This window comes from Centrocercus urophasianus, unplaced genomic scaffold, assembly GCF_019232065.1.
Source record: "Centrocercus urophasianus isolate 14NV4802_14NV808 unplaced genomic scaffold, USGS_Curo_1.0 seq_24, whole genome shotgun sequence".
In the NCBI taxonomy this organism is placed as follows: domain Eukaryota; kingdom Metazoa; phylum Chordata; class Aves; order Galliformes; family Phasianidae; genus Centrocercus; species Centrocercus urophasianus.
Window position 1 is genome coordinate 11759655 of NW_024884800.1, and position 13158 is coordinate 11772812.

At 44.7% G+C, this 13158-nt stretch overlaps 1 protein-coding gene across 2 annotated transcripts in view; it reads left to right on the forward strand.

Annotated features, from left to right (window-relative positions):
- Positions 1–13158, forward strand: part of LOC122163917 (vascular endothelial growth factor receptor kdr-like) — a 119993-nt gene that overhangs the window by 34188 nt on the left and 72647 nt on the right. For both annotated transcript variants that reach the window (XM_042825492.1, XM_042825493.1), the window contains exon 4: positions 10931–11058. In XM_042825492.1, the coding sequence (XP_042681426.1) occupies positions 10931–11058 (128 nt within the window). The remainder of the gene's footprint in view (positions 1–10930; positions 11059–13158) is intronic.

A 13158-nucleotide genomic window follows, 5' to 3' on the forward strand; every position in this document is an offset into this window, starting at 1 on the left:
GTTCCAAGTAAGTGAACACTGATTTCTTTAAATGTCTTTTCCTTCCTTTACCTTTTAAGACCTTTTAAGGCTTTTGCTACCACAGTGCTTTTCCTGAGATTCACCCTCAGTACCCAAGTCCTCTTCCTCCCCAGGCATCAAACTCCCCAACAACAGTCTCTGCGGTTCCTGCCTCTCCTACACAGTTGTGTACTGCTTTGTCCTTCACATCTGTTGGGCATACTTAGCAAAGCCAAATGGCTGCATTATACACATTGGGTGGTTTTTTTTTTGGTGAAAAATGGCCTATTAGTCATTTCTGTTCTCTCAAGCTACCTCTTCTATTTGCGTCAGAATCACTGGGTTCACATCTAATAACAAATGGAAAGTAAATGTAACACTGAACAACCATTTCGATAATCGGACCTTTTGTTGAAAGAATATTCCCAGAAATTGTTGATGTATTTTTCCAGTTCATTTGATGATTGATTTACTAAACTGTGAAATCATTTTGGGTCTTCCAAGCTGAGATGGTGAGTAGTCAGACAAAGGAGCTGACGTTTTGTGTCATGGCAAGGGATCGCATGAGATCCACTGGTGCTGAATGGGGTTACTGTGCAATTCTCTACAAATACTCAAGAAAATGAGTGAATTCTATTTTTCCAGTAACTGCTAAATGTGATTCTTTGAATCCTCTTATACTAGAGATGCAATGGGTTTGGCTAACGTGGTCTGCCCACACGACTAAATTCAATTTCGGAAGTACTGGGTGAACACACCTGTGTGATGCGTGTGGATAAGATTTTCCAATCTCTTTATGTCTGTTGTAAATAGCCCTTTCTGCCCTCATCCTGCTTTCCCAGCAAGTCTTCCTCTTATCGGAAAGTGGCTTTTTGGTGTTACTTGTTAGTTCCTGTAGTCACTTTTTTTCTCCCTTTCTATTTCCTTTCTCTTTTTTTTCCCCTTGTTTCTCTAAGCCCTGATTTCTTTATCCACCCTAGTTCTTGTGCTGAGCTGTTTCCTTTTCTCATTACACACCACTCAGATGCCCTACATCCAAGATTGTTAATCCAACTCAATGCCTACACGTCAGGAAACAGTGCATTGAAAACTCAATTCTCTATCCTGATTCAGTGCCATGGCTGGCTACCCAGGACTCCATGACTCTATGGTGAGAACACGAGCAGGAAATCTTATGGATCTTTTGGGACTGCCTAAGTATATATCTTAAGAAAATATCCCAAGTTATGAAATGTTTGCTGGTGATGCACTCGGAACAGTGTCAGTCTAAAAAAAAATCACAGGATGTCCTCTTGCTAGCCTGAGAGTTCTGTGCCAATGTTCCCCTTAAAAACAGCATGGCAAGGCAGTTTGCTCTAAATCACCCTCAAAGATTCTCCCCTCTCAGAAGAGATTTAGTGTATTTTAGAAGTTGCTGAAGGAAGCGTACAGAAAGTGAGTCAGTCTGCACCATGCACAGGTGAGCCAGTGAGCAGACGCTCTGCACCGTGTCCCCCCAAGACAGCTGCTCACCCACAACGCAGCCCCACCGCAGCACTGCAGCCCATAAGCCTGCACCTGCCTCTGGGCTCTGACCTGCCAGCCTGCAGCAGCTGCTCGGCTCTGGGGAGGTGAAGTTGTACCTCAGCGTAGATGCAGGAGGGGCTTCTCTTCCCCTGTAATTCCTGTGTGTTTGCTGAATACCAGCAGGCTGTTCTGGGGATGAGAAAGCTGTTTGTCAGCAAGAGTGTATCGTGGGGCTGAGCGAGGCGTTCAGAACATATCCTTTCCTTCAGTTTTTAAACATGCCCTGTTAAGGAGCTTCAACATGCAGTTTCTGGGCATCCCTAAGAAACCCATCCGTTGTCTCCAAGTGAAGAAACTCGCAGCTTCTGCTGAGCACCAGAAGAAGCAGAAGCCCCAGAGCCGTCTTGGGATGTTTTGCGGAGGAGCATGGCTGGGCAGGCTGTTTGCAGCACCAAGCCAGGTGGGGTGAGAAAATGTGGAGCCAGGGCCTGAAGGCTGGAGATTCTTCTGAGGTTACAAGCCAGCATTGCCAAAAAAGGAAGGAATGGTATTTTTTTCCCTTCATTCCTGGCCTGCTGCTTGACACCAAAATGAGTACATGATTGTATTGGAAGCCCAGCTTACTGGCTATTATTTCCTGTGCTTGCTTCTGTTTTTACAGCCTCCCTGGTGGAGCTTCTAAGCTCTGCCAGAATCTGGCATGCAGCAGCACTCCCCCGTGCACTCAGGCCGTGACCCCCACACACCAGGCAGCCCATGGGGACCGAAGGCAGTGGTCAGTGCTGTGCCTCAGCTGCACTGCCAGTTTGCAGGGAGGGAGCACTCAGGACCTCAATCGTGAATCACTGTTCTCAAGGCCTTTTTTCACTTCCTGCTGCAGCTGCAAGTCCCGAGGATTGTAATTAAAAAGCAGACGATCCCCTTCTCCTGTCGCCCATCTCCTCATTGAAAATACAAAGTAGCTTGGGGATGGAGTAGAAATAATCAGGAAGTTTTTAACTGCTCGTCTAATTTCAGTGCAGCTCTGAGGGAAAGGCTCTGCAGTGATAGGGGAGCGAGGCAGCCAGCTCTCTGCTCTGCCTTCTGCAATTATCCTTCCCGAGCCAATGGTCTTCCTGGGGAGCGTACTCATTTACTTCAAGCTTTGGGACTCCTGAGCCCAAGGAAGGGGCAGACTCGTATCTCATGTTCCAACGCAGAGAGCCCTCTCTGCTGGGCTTCCTAGGGCATGTATAAAATGACTCAGAGATGGAGGAAAACAGAAACAAAAAGATTTTCTCCACACCTCAGCCTAGGCAGAAATCAGCCCTTGCAGCTCTCGTATTTGAAATACTGTCAGCAAACAGCTGATAGTCCCCAGGGTGTCAGCTGGAAGTGCCCTGCACCAGCCCAGTGCTACCTTGGCTTAGTCAGTGATTTCCTCGCAGCCCTCAGCTCCATATAGCAGCATGGGGTTTGCTGTACTTCTCTGTACTACTCAGCTTGAGGAGCGGGAAGGAAAATGGGTTCTGTTCTGTTTTGCTCTCCTTCAAATTGTGCGTCCTGATTACAGTGGTAATTGGAGACAGTCACATCTTGCAAAATATTGTCTAGAGAACTTCATCCAAGTTTCAGTGCTGTGCTTTGATTCCTGTCCACACACACCAGTGGTTCTGCTTTGCTAGAACAGTAGTGGACATCAAGACATGGAAACAGGAGTTCAGGAACAGACATTCCCTATTACTTTTCGTGCAAGGCAAAGATCCTACTCTACTTCTTTAAATAAATAGGGCCACGATAGGGCTGATGCTCAACAGACTACTCCAAAACCAGCGAGTCCCACCTCCTCTGACCACTGGCACCAAGCAGTATATACATGCCCAGTACATCTGTGCTGGCTGCCATGCAGGGTCTGATATCATGGGGCAGAAGCTGCTCATGCCTGGTGTGGTTCACCCTTTCAACATGTCCATTGGTGAACACTGTAACACTGGCTTCCTGCTTAGGCCCAGCCAGCTGCTGGTGGTTCACATGGCAGTGGATGTATCCAAGCAGCTTGTCTTATCATAGCGTGCATCTCACTGCTCATCAGCTCTGGCAGCACGGCATCACAGGGAAGGATATGATCTCCCCCTGCTGCTGCGAAGAACAGAGAAGGCAGGAGGGACAACTGCTGCATCAGGGCTGAGTGTCACATCAGCCACAGTCCCTTCTTTATCAAATGCCACAGCCCAGAGATACGAAGCTCCGTCTCCTTCATAATTCCTTGTTGAGAAGAATCTAAAGGGGATGGAAATGCATGAAAGCACCCTTCACATGACCATATTTTTGTTTCAGCATTCTTTGAAGCTGATTTCTGCCTCCTTAATTCTCTTGATGGTTCACAGAGATAATTTGACTGTGAGAAGCAGCCCTGACTTGGGCTTTGGCTTGCTCTCCAGAAGATATTACCAATGCTGGAGTCACGTTTCTTCCTCCTTTCACGCTGGAGGCATCAAGACAGCCACACGTGCTGCCAGACACTCAGCTAGCTGAGACAGGCACGTGGTGTCCATCTGCTCAGCATGCATCCCAGCAGATAAGCTGGCTGTCTCTCAGACTGGTGGAAGGGTCTGGCTCCATATTCAGGGCCACGTGGTGTGGGAATATAGGCTGCGTCAACATGCAGAGCTTTCTGTGCTGTTCCTCAAATATAAAGGTCTGGATAAAGGACTGGATACAGGGGAAAAAAGAGCTGCATTCAATTCTCAATCAAGACAATCAGTATCTTCAAATCATATCCTAAACTTCACTCCTCCACTTTCAAGTGGAAGAGCCTTGCAAGATATGATGCTAAGCAAGCAGCATTATGTTCTGGCATGCTGTCAGTGACAGCACTTGACTTCCAGCAGCAAGATGTAATTGCCTCCTCCTTTAAACTCATACAGAATTCCTAAACAAAAGCCTGACAGACAAAATCACAAACACATTTCCCCCACTTCTTCTTTCTCACTGGTTTTCCACCCAGTAATCACTGATTGCTGAGCCTTACCCCAGCTGAGCAGCTGGCAGCAGTTAATATAGGAGATCAGTTCTTAGCGATGGGACTTCAGTAGGGGAATGTGTCCTACAAACTCTGTGTCTGCTGAAAGTCTTGTATAATGGGTAATCAGAGTTTATGCATTCATCTGACACTTGAAACATAGTTTTTGCCAATGCATGGAGACTTTTTTTAAAATCCATTCTGTCTTGTTGTTTTTTTTTCTCTGCTCAGCATTGAGAGGAATTTTGCTCGCACAATTTTTGAAGTAACATTTTATAAAATAATATTTTTCTCTACAAATATTCCTGTGTTTCTAATGGCAATCTGCAAAGGAAGAATGTACTTCATTTGACCAAAACAAAATGCTTCATGTTGACTCAGAATGGCTTCTGGGGGCTTAGCAGTCACTTTTGTTTTGCCTAAAGATAAAATATTCTGCTTTCTGTTTAATCTAAACATTCCACCACTGATTCTTTTCATTTGCCTGCCAAACTGAAAAGTCCTTTATTTTCAAAGATCCAGTTTCAAAACAAGATGACTCTCTAGATGTTACCTCTGCACCTGGAAGCTTCGATGGGCTACCAGGATGAATACAGCAAGTCAGGCAATTTTCTTGTAATGCCTTCCAAAATTTCGTGACCAAAGTGTCACTTAACTGATAACAATTATGAGTGTTTTGAGTGTTCTTGGCTTTGAAGAAGAAAAAACTCATGGGGTTTCTTGTGAAAAAACGAACCAAAAGACCTGAGAAACTGATCCCTCAGACTTTCCAGTTACTCTATTCTTGTAAGATACTACTGAAGGAAGAAGAGAAATGGGGAGGGTGTATACTTTCACTGTGTTTTCAGCAGGAACAAAGTGAGACGCAAAGTGCGTGGTCTGAAGACTGGACTGAATGAATCCAGCTGAAACTTGAGAATTTTTGGGAATTTGAAAGAATTGAACAGTGGTGCATGAAACATGACTGCCCTCAAAGGCCACTTAGTGTGTGTCATCTGTGAGCTGGTGGATGGTAACTGAAGGGAGAGGTGATGTTATCTCCACAGGTTTAGATGTGATACAAATGCCATGAGACAATTTGTCTTCACGATGTACGAAACAGGAGCAGAAATGAAAAGCACCCAACGCCCTGTACCAAGTCCTGTGCACACGTCTCAGGAGGATGCTCTGAACACACAGGGGATGCAGTGCTGGGATCCAGTGCTGGATCCTGAGCGCACAGCACGCTGAGTGGAGGGGTGTAGTGCATCCCTGCCGGGCCTGGGGAGCAAGCTGTGCACTGCCCAAGTGGCTGAGTTAGAAGGGACTCATCTCCAGCAGTAATTAATCGTGTCCTGGGCAGAAAGAGAATTTAAACATGAAGGGCTTCTCTGCCTGAAGGAAAGCCATGTTCTTGTAGGCACTTGACCTTTGAGTTGCTTTGTGCGCAGTGTGCTTGATTTTCTCCCCTCCCTCGCTGCCCTGCCTTCCCTCAGTTTGCTGCAGGTTCCCCCCAAGCTGTGCAGGGTGAGCAGCAGCACCCGACCTGGCTGCAGTTTCCTGCAAAGCACCACTGACCTGCAGGGCTGGCCAGCCTGGGGCTGGAGGAAGGGGCCTCTGCCTCTCGATCAGTCACTCACGTGCTGCAGCTCTTGTCTTTCTTCACATATAATGAGCTTTGCAGCCTGCAGTAAATTATTCTTCTTAGCTGTCCTATGGGAATTTATGGGTGTTTTCTTATGGGTAAGATTCATAGGGCATATTACCTTCCCATCTCAGGAGGAACAGATGTGCCAAGCTATTTTCATCAAGTGTTTCTTTGCTAAGAATTTTTTTCCTGGAGTTCAGCGCTGCTAAGAGCAGGGCTTCCAAGCCTTGCATTGCAGGACAGCACCTGCATTTTCCATGACACAGCTTTCCCAGTTTGACAGTTGAGTGCAATTGATTTCCACCATCTGGAGTCTGAGATCTTCCTTGAGGCCCAGGTTATCATTTTTAAAGGATAGTGACCCTGTCCCTTTTGTTTCAAGAAGTTCTGTCTCTCTGAGGCTTTTTTTACAGTGAGTAAACTGCCTGCTGATTAACTGACGGTGGGGAACGTGTTTGTAAAGCTGGCAGTGACACTCCCAGTGTCCAGCAGATCATTTTTCTGTGCCAGTCAGTCTGACCCATGTAAGAGTTTCATGAAGGATTCCATTTTTTTTCTGAGCAAACTGTAAAAGTATCAGCTAGCACTTGATTCGTTCCCTATTCCGTATTTATTCTTTGTCATTTTGTTAAGATCCCAGGCTGAGCCACTTTAATTTGCTTATCTGTTAAATGAGCAGCCCAGCTGCCTGGGAAACACTCCTGTCCAAAGCCTCTCCTGTCCAAAGCAAGAGAAGCTGGCTCGCTCCCTCCTTCATGGCTGTTAGAGCAGCTGGAATCAAGCACCAGCAAACTGCAGGATGCACAGCTCTGCTGCTCTGCGCACTGGTCCTCTTTGGGGCTCAATAGTCCCTATAACCCAGAGCTGCTTTTTGTTGCTGATATTTGCCAAGAGATTTTAAAGCCCTATCTAGATTTTAAGTGGTAATGTGAAAGGCTGAATGTATATATTTTGCCTTTCGGTTCAGACAGTAGCTTATGTTCTGGGACAGTGTAATTCTAGCAACTGTCTAGACATACGGCAATTCAGCCATACGTCAGTTCAGCCATTAGGAGTCAGGAATGAAATATAGCTTATGCAGTATAGGCTGTGAATTCATGCTTCCCTCTGAGGTGTTCTTCAGTCATTAAGCAGTGTCACGACTATGAGTATCTGTTCCATTTACAATTTAAATAAGTGGATTATTTTTAGTTCTGTTGTGATGCTGAAAATTTGGCAGACGTCAGTCCTGAGGTGAGGAGAAACGATGGAGGAGAATGGGGTTAAGGAATGGTTTGTTTTCTGTGGAGAGGAAATACTTCAGAGAAATTGTGTTATGTTTTGACTGAAGTGCTTCAATTATTGCATAATTCAGTGTTTTCCTATGTTTTAGGATTATTTAACTTTTTTGCTTAGCTACCTTCTTTTGATTTTTTTGCTTTTTAAACAAACATTGCTGTTTGTTTTAAATAGCTGTTTTTTAAACTTTCTAACTTTCAATTTCTACACAAACAGTGAAATTCCTTCTAAAAACAATGGCACAAATATTTTAAAATTCAGCTGAAGCAATTAGTCAAAAACTGATCCAGATTTGTGAATAGTTTAGCACCAAAAGCTCCTTTTTCATAGCAAGTCTCCTCTTGGTCTATATTCTTGTCTCATCCCTTTGTCCCAGGGCAAAGCAGTTGTTCTCTTTTTGCCCATAAGAGGAGAAATGGATACGAATGTGCTTCCCCTAACACTTTTTTGTACTCTCACTGTTCACTGGAAATGCAAATCTAGTTTCTCAGTAGATTTTTTCCTATAGCAAATAATCCAAGGACAGGGTCTTCTTGGAAGTAAAAGGGCCTCCTGCTATTTGCATAAGCTTTAAATTTGCCTGTGAATGTATCATCACATTTGATATATTCCAAGCATGGGTTAGATGGAGAGCAAGACCACAGAGGCACTAAGCAGCACTAATGTTCACACACAAACATTAAACACATGTTTGCAATGTAACTCAATAGAAGAATGCAGTTGACCTGTTTGGAAACTGCAGTAGACAAACCGTACTGAGTGTAAATATTTCATATTAGTTTTAGGGGTTGGAACAAGCTACAAAGCTGTAGGCACGAGATCAGGTTTCTCAGCTGGAGGCTTGATTAGATCCCATGCCTGCCTAGCCAAAAAGTTCAGATGTGTTTCCGAAACTTCCTAAATGTGGGGAGATAAGAGGTCTATGTTTCATTCTAATTAGTATCTCTCACAACGTTTCTTACAGTGCCTTTCCTCCACAGTACGTGTTTTTAATAGATGGATGCTGTCAGAAAAAATGAATAGCATGGAATAGAAGCTGACATGAAAAGGCATTGCTGGAAGTGATAGACTTCATCCCGATTTCTGGTCTTTGTCTTCAGTTTCACTGCCTCACGTTCAGATCAGAAAGCGTGCAGCCAGAGCTCTGCAGGGCCCCTGCTGGCCCCTTATCACAGCTCCCCACGCTGAGCACGCAGCTCCTGTACCTGCACAGCGATCCAGGTCCTTTTGTAAAACAACTCTGGCAGTGTTGACCTTTCTGATAAGCCGTGCCACCATTTGATTCCATCATGACTGAAGCACACTTCATCTGCTAAGAACCCTATTTCCAATTCTCAGCTAAAATTAAGCTATCGAAAGTACAAAAGTCGACAGTCCCACTATCCTGCCTCAGTCCTTACTTCTCACGCTTCATGTTTTTGTGAGGAAAACTGTTCTGGGCTGTGGAGAGCATGAACTCCAACTCCACATCCAGTTTGTTCTTTGAGATTGATTTAAAGTGAGAGCGCCCACACATTTCCATGGCATTCCTTAAGCAGGGACTGTTGTCATTAGCAAAGAAATGAACGCTGATATCTCCATATGAATGACCTATTCCCAGACGAGTTAACAGTCGTGGGGTAACAAAGACAAAGTGAGTGAGATAAACCACTTCTGTTTTCCTTTGCCAGTGGAGTTGTATTTTGGAATGGACAAGCAAATCCAAACCTCACACTCTGCATTCAAACTACTCTACAGGTCACCAATAAGCAGCACTGATTTCTAGCAGGAGATCAAAACTCCCAGAGCTGAGAGATGATGTGAAGAGGGATGTGCTGCCCAGCCAGTGACAGATTTTCTCTTTTCAAAGCCTAAAAGTCTCTCACCATCAAAGCTTAATTTAACGCACTTAAGTGAAATGGTGTAAACTGGCAGCTATAACATAACTGTAGCACTTCTATGCAGTGCGTTTGACCCTTGCAACATACTTGAGCACTTCACTCCTATTTAATGACAGGTAGACCAGCACAGAATACAACTGCTCCCTGCTGCCCAAAGGGTGAACACTTGTTTTAAACAGAAAATGGATCCCCCTTGATTTGAAGCAAAACACTGTTTGCCAACACATGGGTTATTGGAAAGGAGAAATTTGAGAGGCTTTTGCCATTTATTTGAACCCCTTGTCAATAACAGCCAAAATAGAGAACTCTCAGAAAGGAGTACTTGGAATTTTGAACATTCCAATTACAGAGCTATTTCCTCACTAGCTAAAAATGTTAGAGAAATATTTTAACATCTTTTCCTGGAGATTTAAGAACATTCTCAGTTCTTCTGACAGATGAAGGAGAGAGCTCTGATACAATAATACAGGGGCTAAAAGGACGCACAGATAGCCTTACCCTAACACTTAGTTCAACTGAGGCTTTCTTTAATCACAGAACAGCTGCCACAACAGCCCTAGATGCAAAGTGAGAGAATGCCCTTAGGCAAAGGGGTTGTGGTCAGCTGGACTGGAACAGTGGTGGCAGAGCAGGGCAATGGCACCGATCAGACTCCTAAACACAGCCTGTGGCTTTGCTTTTTGTGTTCACGAGGCATCTGGACAGTGAGCAGCATGTACTGAAGATGCTGCACTCCATGCGGGCAGCTCAGGCCAGCGTCCTACAAAGAGGGGACACAAAGAGCCACAAGAGCGTAGCTAGATCCTCCAAGCAATTAGTAATGGATTTTTTTACTCTATAAAAATCCCTCAATATTACATCAGGAATTAGAAAGGAAACACAGCAGGAGGATGCAAGGTTCGTTCAGAGGCAGGTTCTAGGCAGGTTGATGTTACTGTATGGCATCCATACACTGTCTTGTCAACAGCATACTCCAAAGCAAAATGGCTGGTTGCCTACATTGCATGCTGTAGTCAGCTGTGGATTAGCTGAATGGCACCTGAAACTTTATACCGTAGGATATCAAGTTAAAGAATTTTTTTACAAAAATCTTGACTGCTTGATGGTCTCACATTCTTTTAATCTTCTGATGACCATCACTGTATCCATACAATGAAAAATCAGTAAGGCTCAGAAGCTTTATTAAATTAAACTACCTCCGATTCTTATTTATTTCTATGATATGTGTATATCCTGTCTGATTTATTGTGGCAAATCTGTAGAAAATCCTACAGTTCTCTAAAGGTGTGACCAAGTTACTTCTGTGTTAATCTGTACCCTTATGGTAACACTTAATTGCTGTGGAATTCTGATGTGCTGCAGTGTAATAGCAGCTGTGAAAGAAATTCAGAGCATTGAGGAAAGAACTAACCCATGTGCCATGGAGACCTGTGGAGCCAGTTATTAACTGCATTGTTACAGGTGGGGAACAGATAGGAAAAGGATTTTTATTTCTTTTTAATATGATTGTGCTACAAACTAGCAAAATAAGGTTAAAAATAGGATATTCGAGATGTCACTGGATGTCTTGTCATGTGTAACAGTGGGCTCCGATCAGCAAAGGAATGGTTCTGCAAACCAGTGTTCTTCTCTCTGCAGACGACAGAAATCCATTTGTGGAGTTTCACCCGGAGCATCCCAAAATCATCTACATTCTAAAGACTAAGAAAACAGTTGTTATCCCCTGCCAAGTCACTTCTCCAGATATCAGACCCATACTTACCAAGGTAAGTGGCTGGTTTGGAGAAATTCAGACAATTCAGAGGTCTGCAGTGCCATCACAGTGGGTAAATGTGAAAAATAAAATTGATGAAGCTAGGTATGTTTCAGAAGGAAATAGAAAAGGCAGTAATCATCTGGAAGCACTGCCATCACAGTGTATTAGTGGTGAACTGTGCATAAGGCTGTTGGTGGGATTCGGTTGAGTTTATCAAATGTTCTTCGCATTCCATAGTTTGATGTTCCTCCATTAAAGCTTATCAATTTTATATCGTGAGCCTCTCAGAACTGTTGCCCATTTCTGCTTGATTTCGGAACTTAAAACCAAGTTTTGATCTTAGAAATAAGTGGCTACTTCCTTCAGCAGCAGCCACACCTGAATGTCAAGGCTGCAGAATGGTCTGTGGAATAAAAATAGAAATTTAGGGTTCTGGGGCTTCTTCAGTCAATAGGGATGTAATTGCTCAGTTAAAGAGCTTCAGAACCACTTCAGAAATGTGCCTATCTCAGAAGAAGGAAAAGAACATGGGTCTCCTAGCTCCAATCCTGCCTTTTGCCCAGGAGGTGATGTGCCTCTCCATTGCCCTGCTGCCTCTGCTGCTGCCCCTTTTCCACTGTCTGTTCTGGAAGGGTTGTGAGATGTGATGCTGTGTTGCTGAAGGTGGTGTGCCAGCAGGGAACACAGATACGTGATGCCTGGCTCTGGTCTGAGGGGCTCTGCCTCTCCTGGGTGTTGGGCGTCTCCTCCTGAGAGCCAGCACATGGAACACAGAGGCCTGATACAGAGCTCCAGCTCCTGCAGAAAGCGATGGCGAATTTCCAGCCGACGTGCACAGGGACAGCACAAGCCTTATTGCTTTAGCAGATCTCTATTTTTAAGTTTTGTCAGTAGGGATTAAAAGTGGGGGGATAAGGCTGCTCTCCATTTATAGCTTATCACTTCGGCCTGGATAACTGTTATCACCTTCTCCTTGGCTACAAAAATGAAACATCCCCATCTTACGTGAGCCTACTTCAACCAAATTCGCTGCTGGAATAGAGTCACATGAGCCTAAACAGGGCCTTGGAGCTCCCTGATTTATCCCCTTATTTACAGGCAACTCGGCTCTCCTGTGTACCAGCTAAACTCTCCCCTGGTAATTTCTTCAAACGCAGTCCTTTACCTTGAGGCAAGCTGCTAGAGAAATGAAATCTCCACTGAAATCTCCCTGTTGAATTGCAGAGAAAACTGTCCCCCACAGAGTCTTCCCCTGCAATGGGGAGCAGCAGGGCACAGGGAGGGATGGGATGCTGAGCGCCGCTCCCACAGGAACGCTCTCAGGAGCCGTGTGCCAGTTGCAGCAGCCAGAAAGTCACCTCTAGCACAGCCTGTCTGGGGATCCGACGGCCCGCGTGGAGCCGAGGCGGCGGCTTCCCATGCGCAGGGGAAGCGGGGTGGAGAGGGGCGGAGGTGCGGCTGTGGGACGAGAGGTGAGCGAGGCGAGCGGACAGATTTAGAACATCCTCTGCTTCCAAATTTAATCTCCTATGGACAGCGAACTTCAAAGGGAGGAAAGCCGCTGTGATTTCCTTCAAGCAGCACTGACGTTTTTTGTTTGGTTGTTTAAATATATATTTTTGAATATTCTATGGAGATGTTTAATATGTGTGTAGTGTTGAAAAGGGCCTCCTGAGTAGGGTTATTTTTTCTTCCCCTTCCTCTCGCCATCAGGGAGCGGAGCTGCCAAACCATGAAATTCATCTTTATCACATATTATTATTCTTTTAGAAAATGTACTTTTCCCACCGTAAATTAAGTTCCTTATGTTACCATTATACTTTAAAATCACTGCACTCTCTGGCCTTTAAATATGTATGGGGAAAGGTACCACTCACTAATACCAAACAGATCCCGGCTAACTCTGCAGATCGTCTCTGTTATTAAGAAACAGTGCTAAGACACAAGACTCGAACTTTTAGTTTTGCTTAAAATGATTTTAATTCTGGGCAAAAAAGCGTTTTCAATCCTGTCAGATCTGTTTAGTCACTGATTTGGCTCAGTGTGCGTTTGCCACTTACAGCTTTGACCTTCATGGGTGTTAAAGCACGATTAAGCCCCAGGTCTCAGA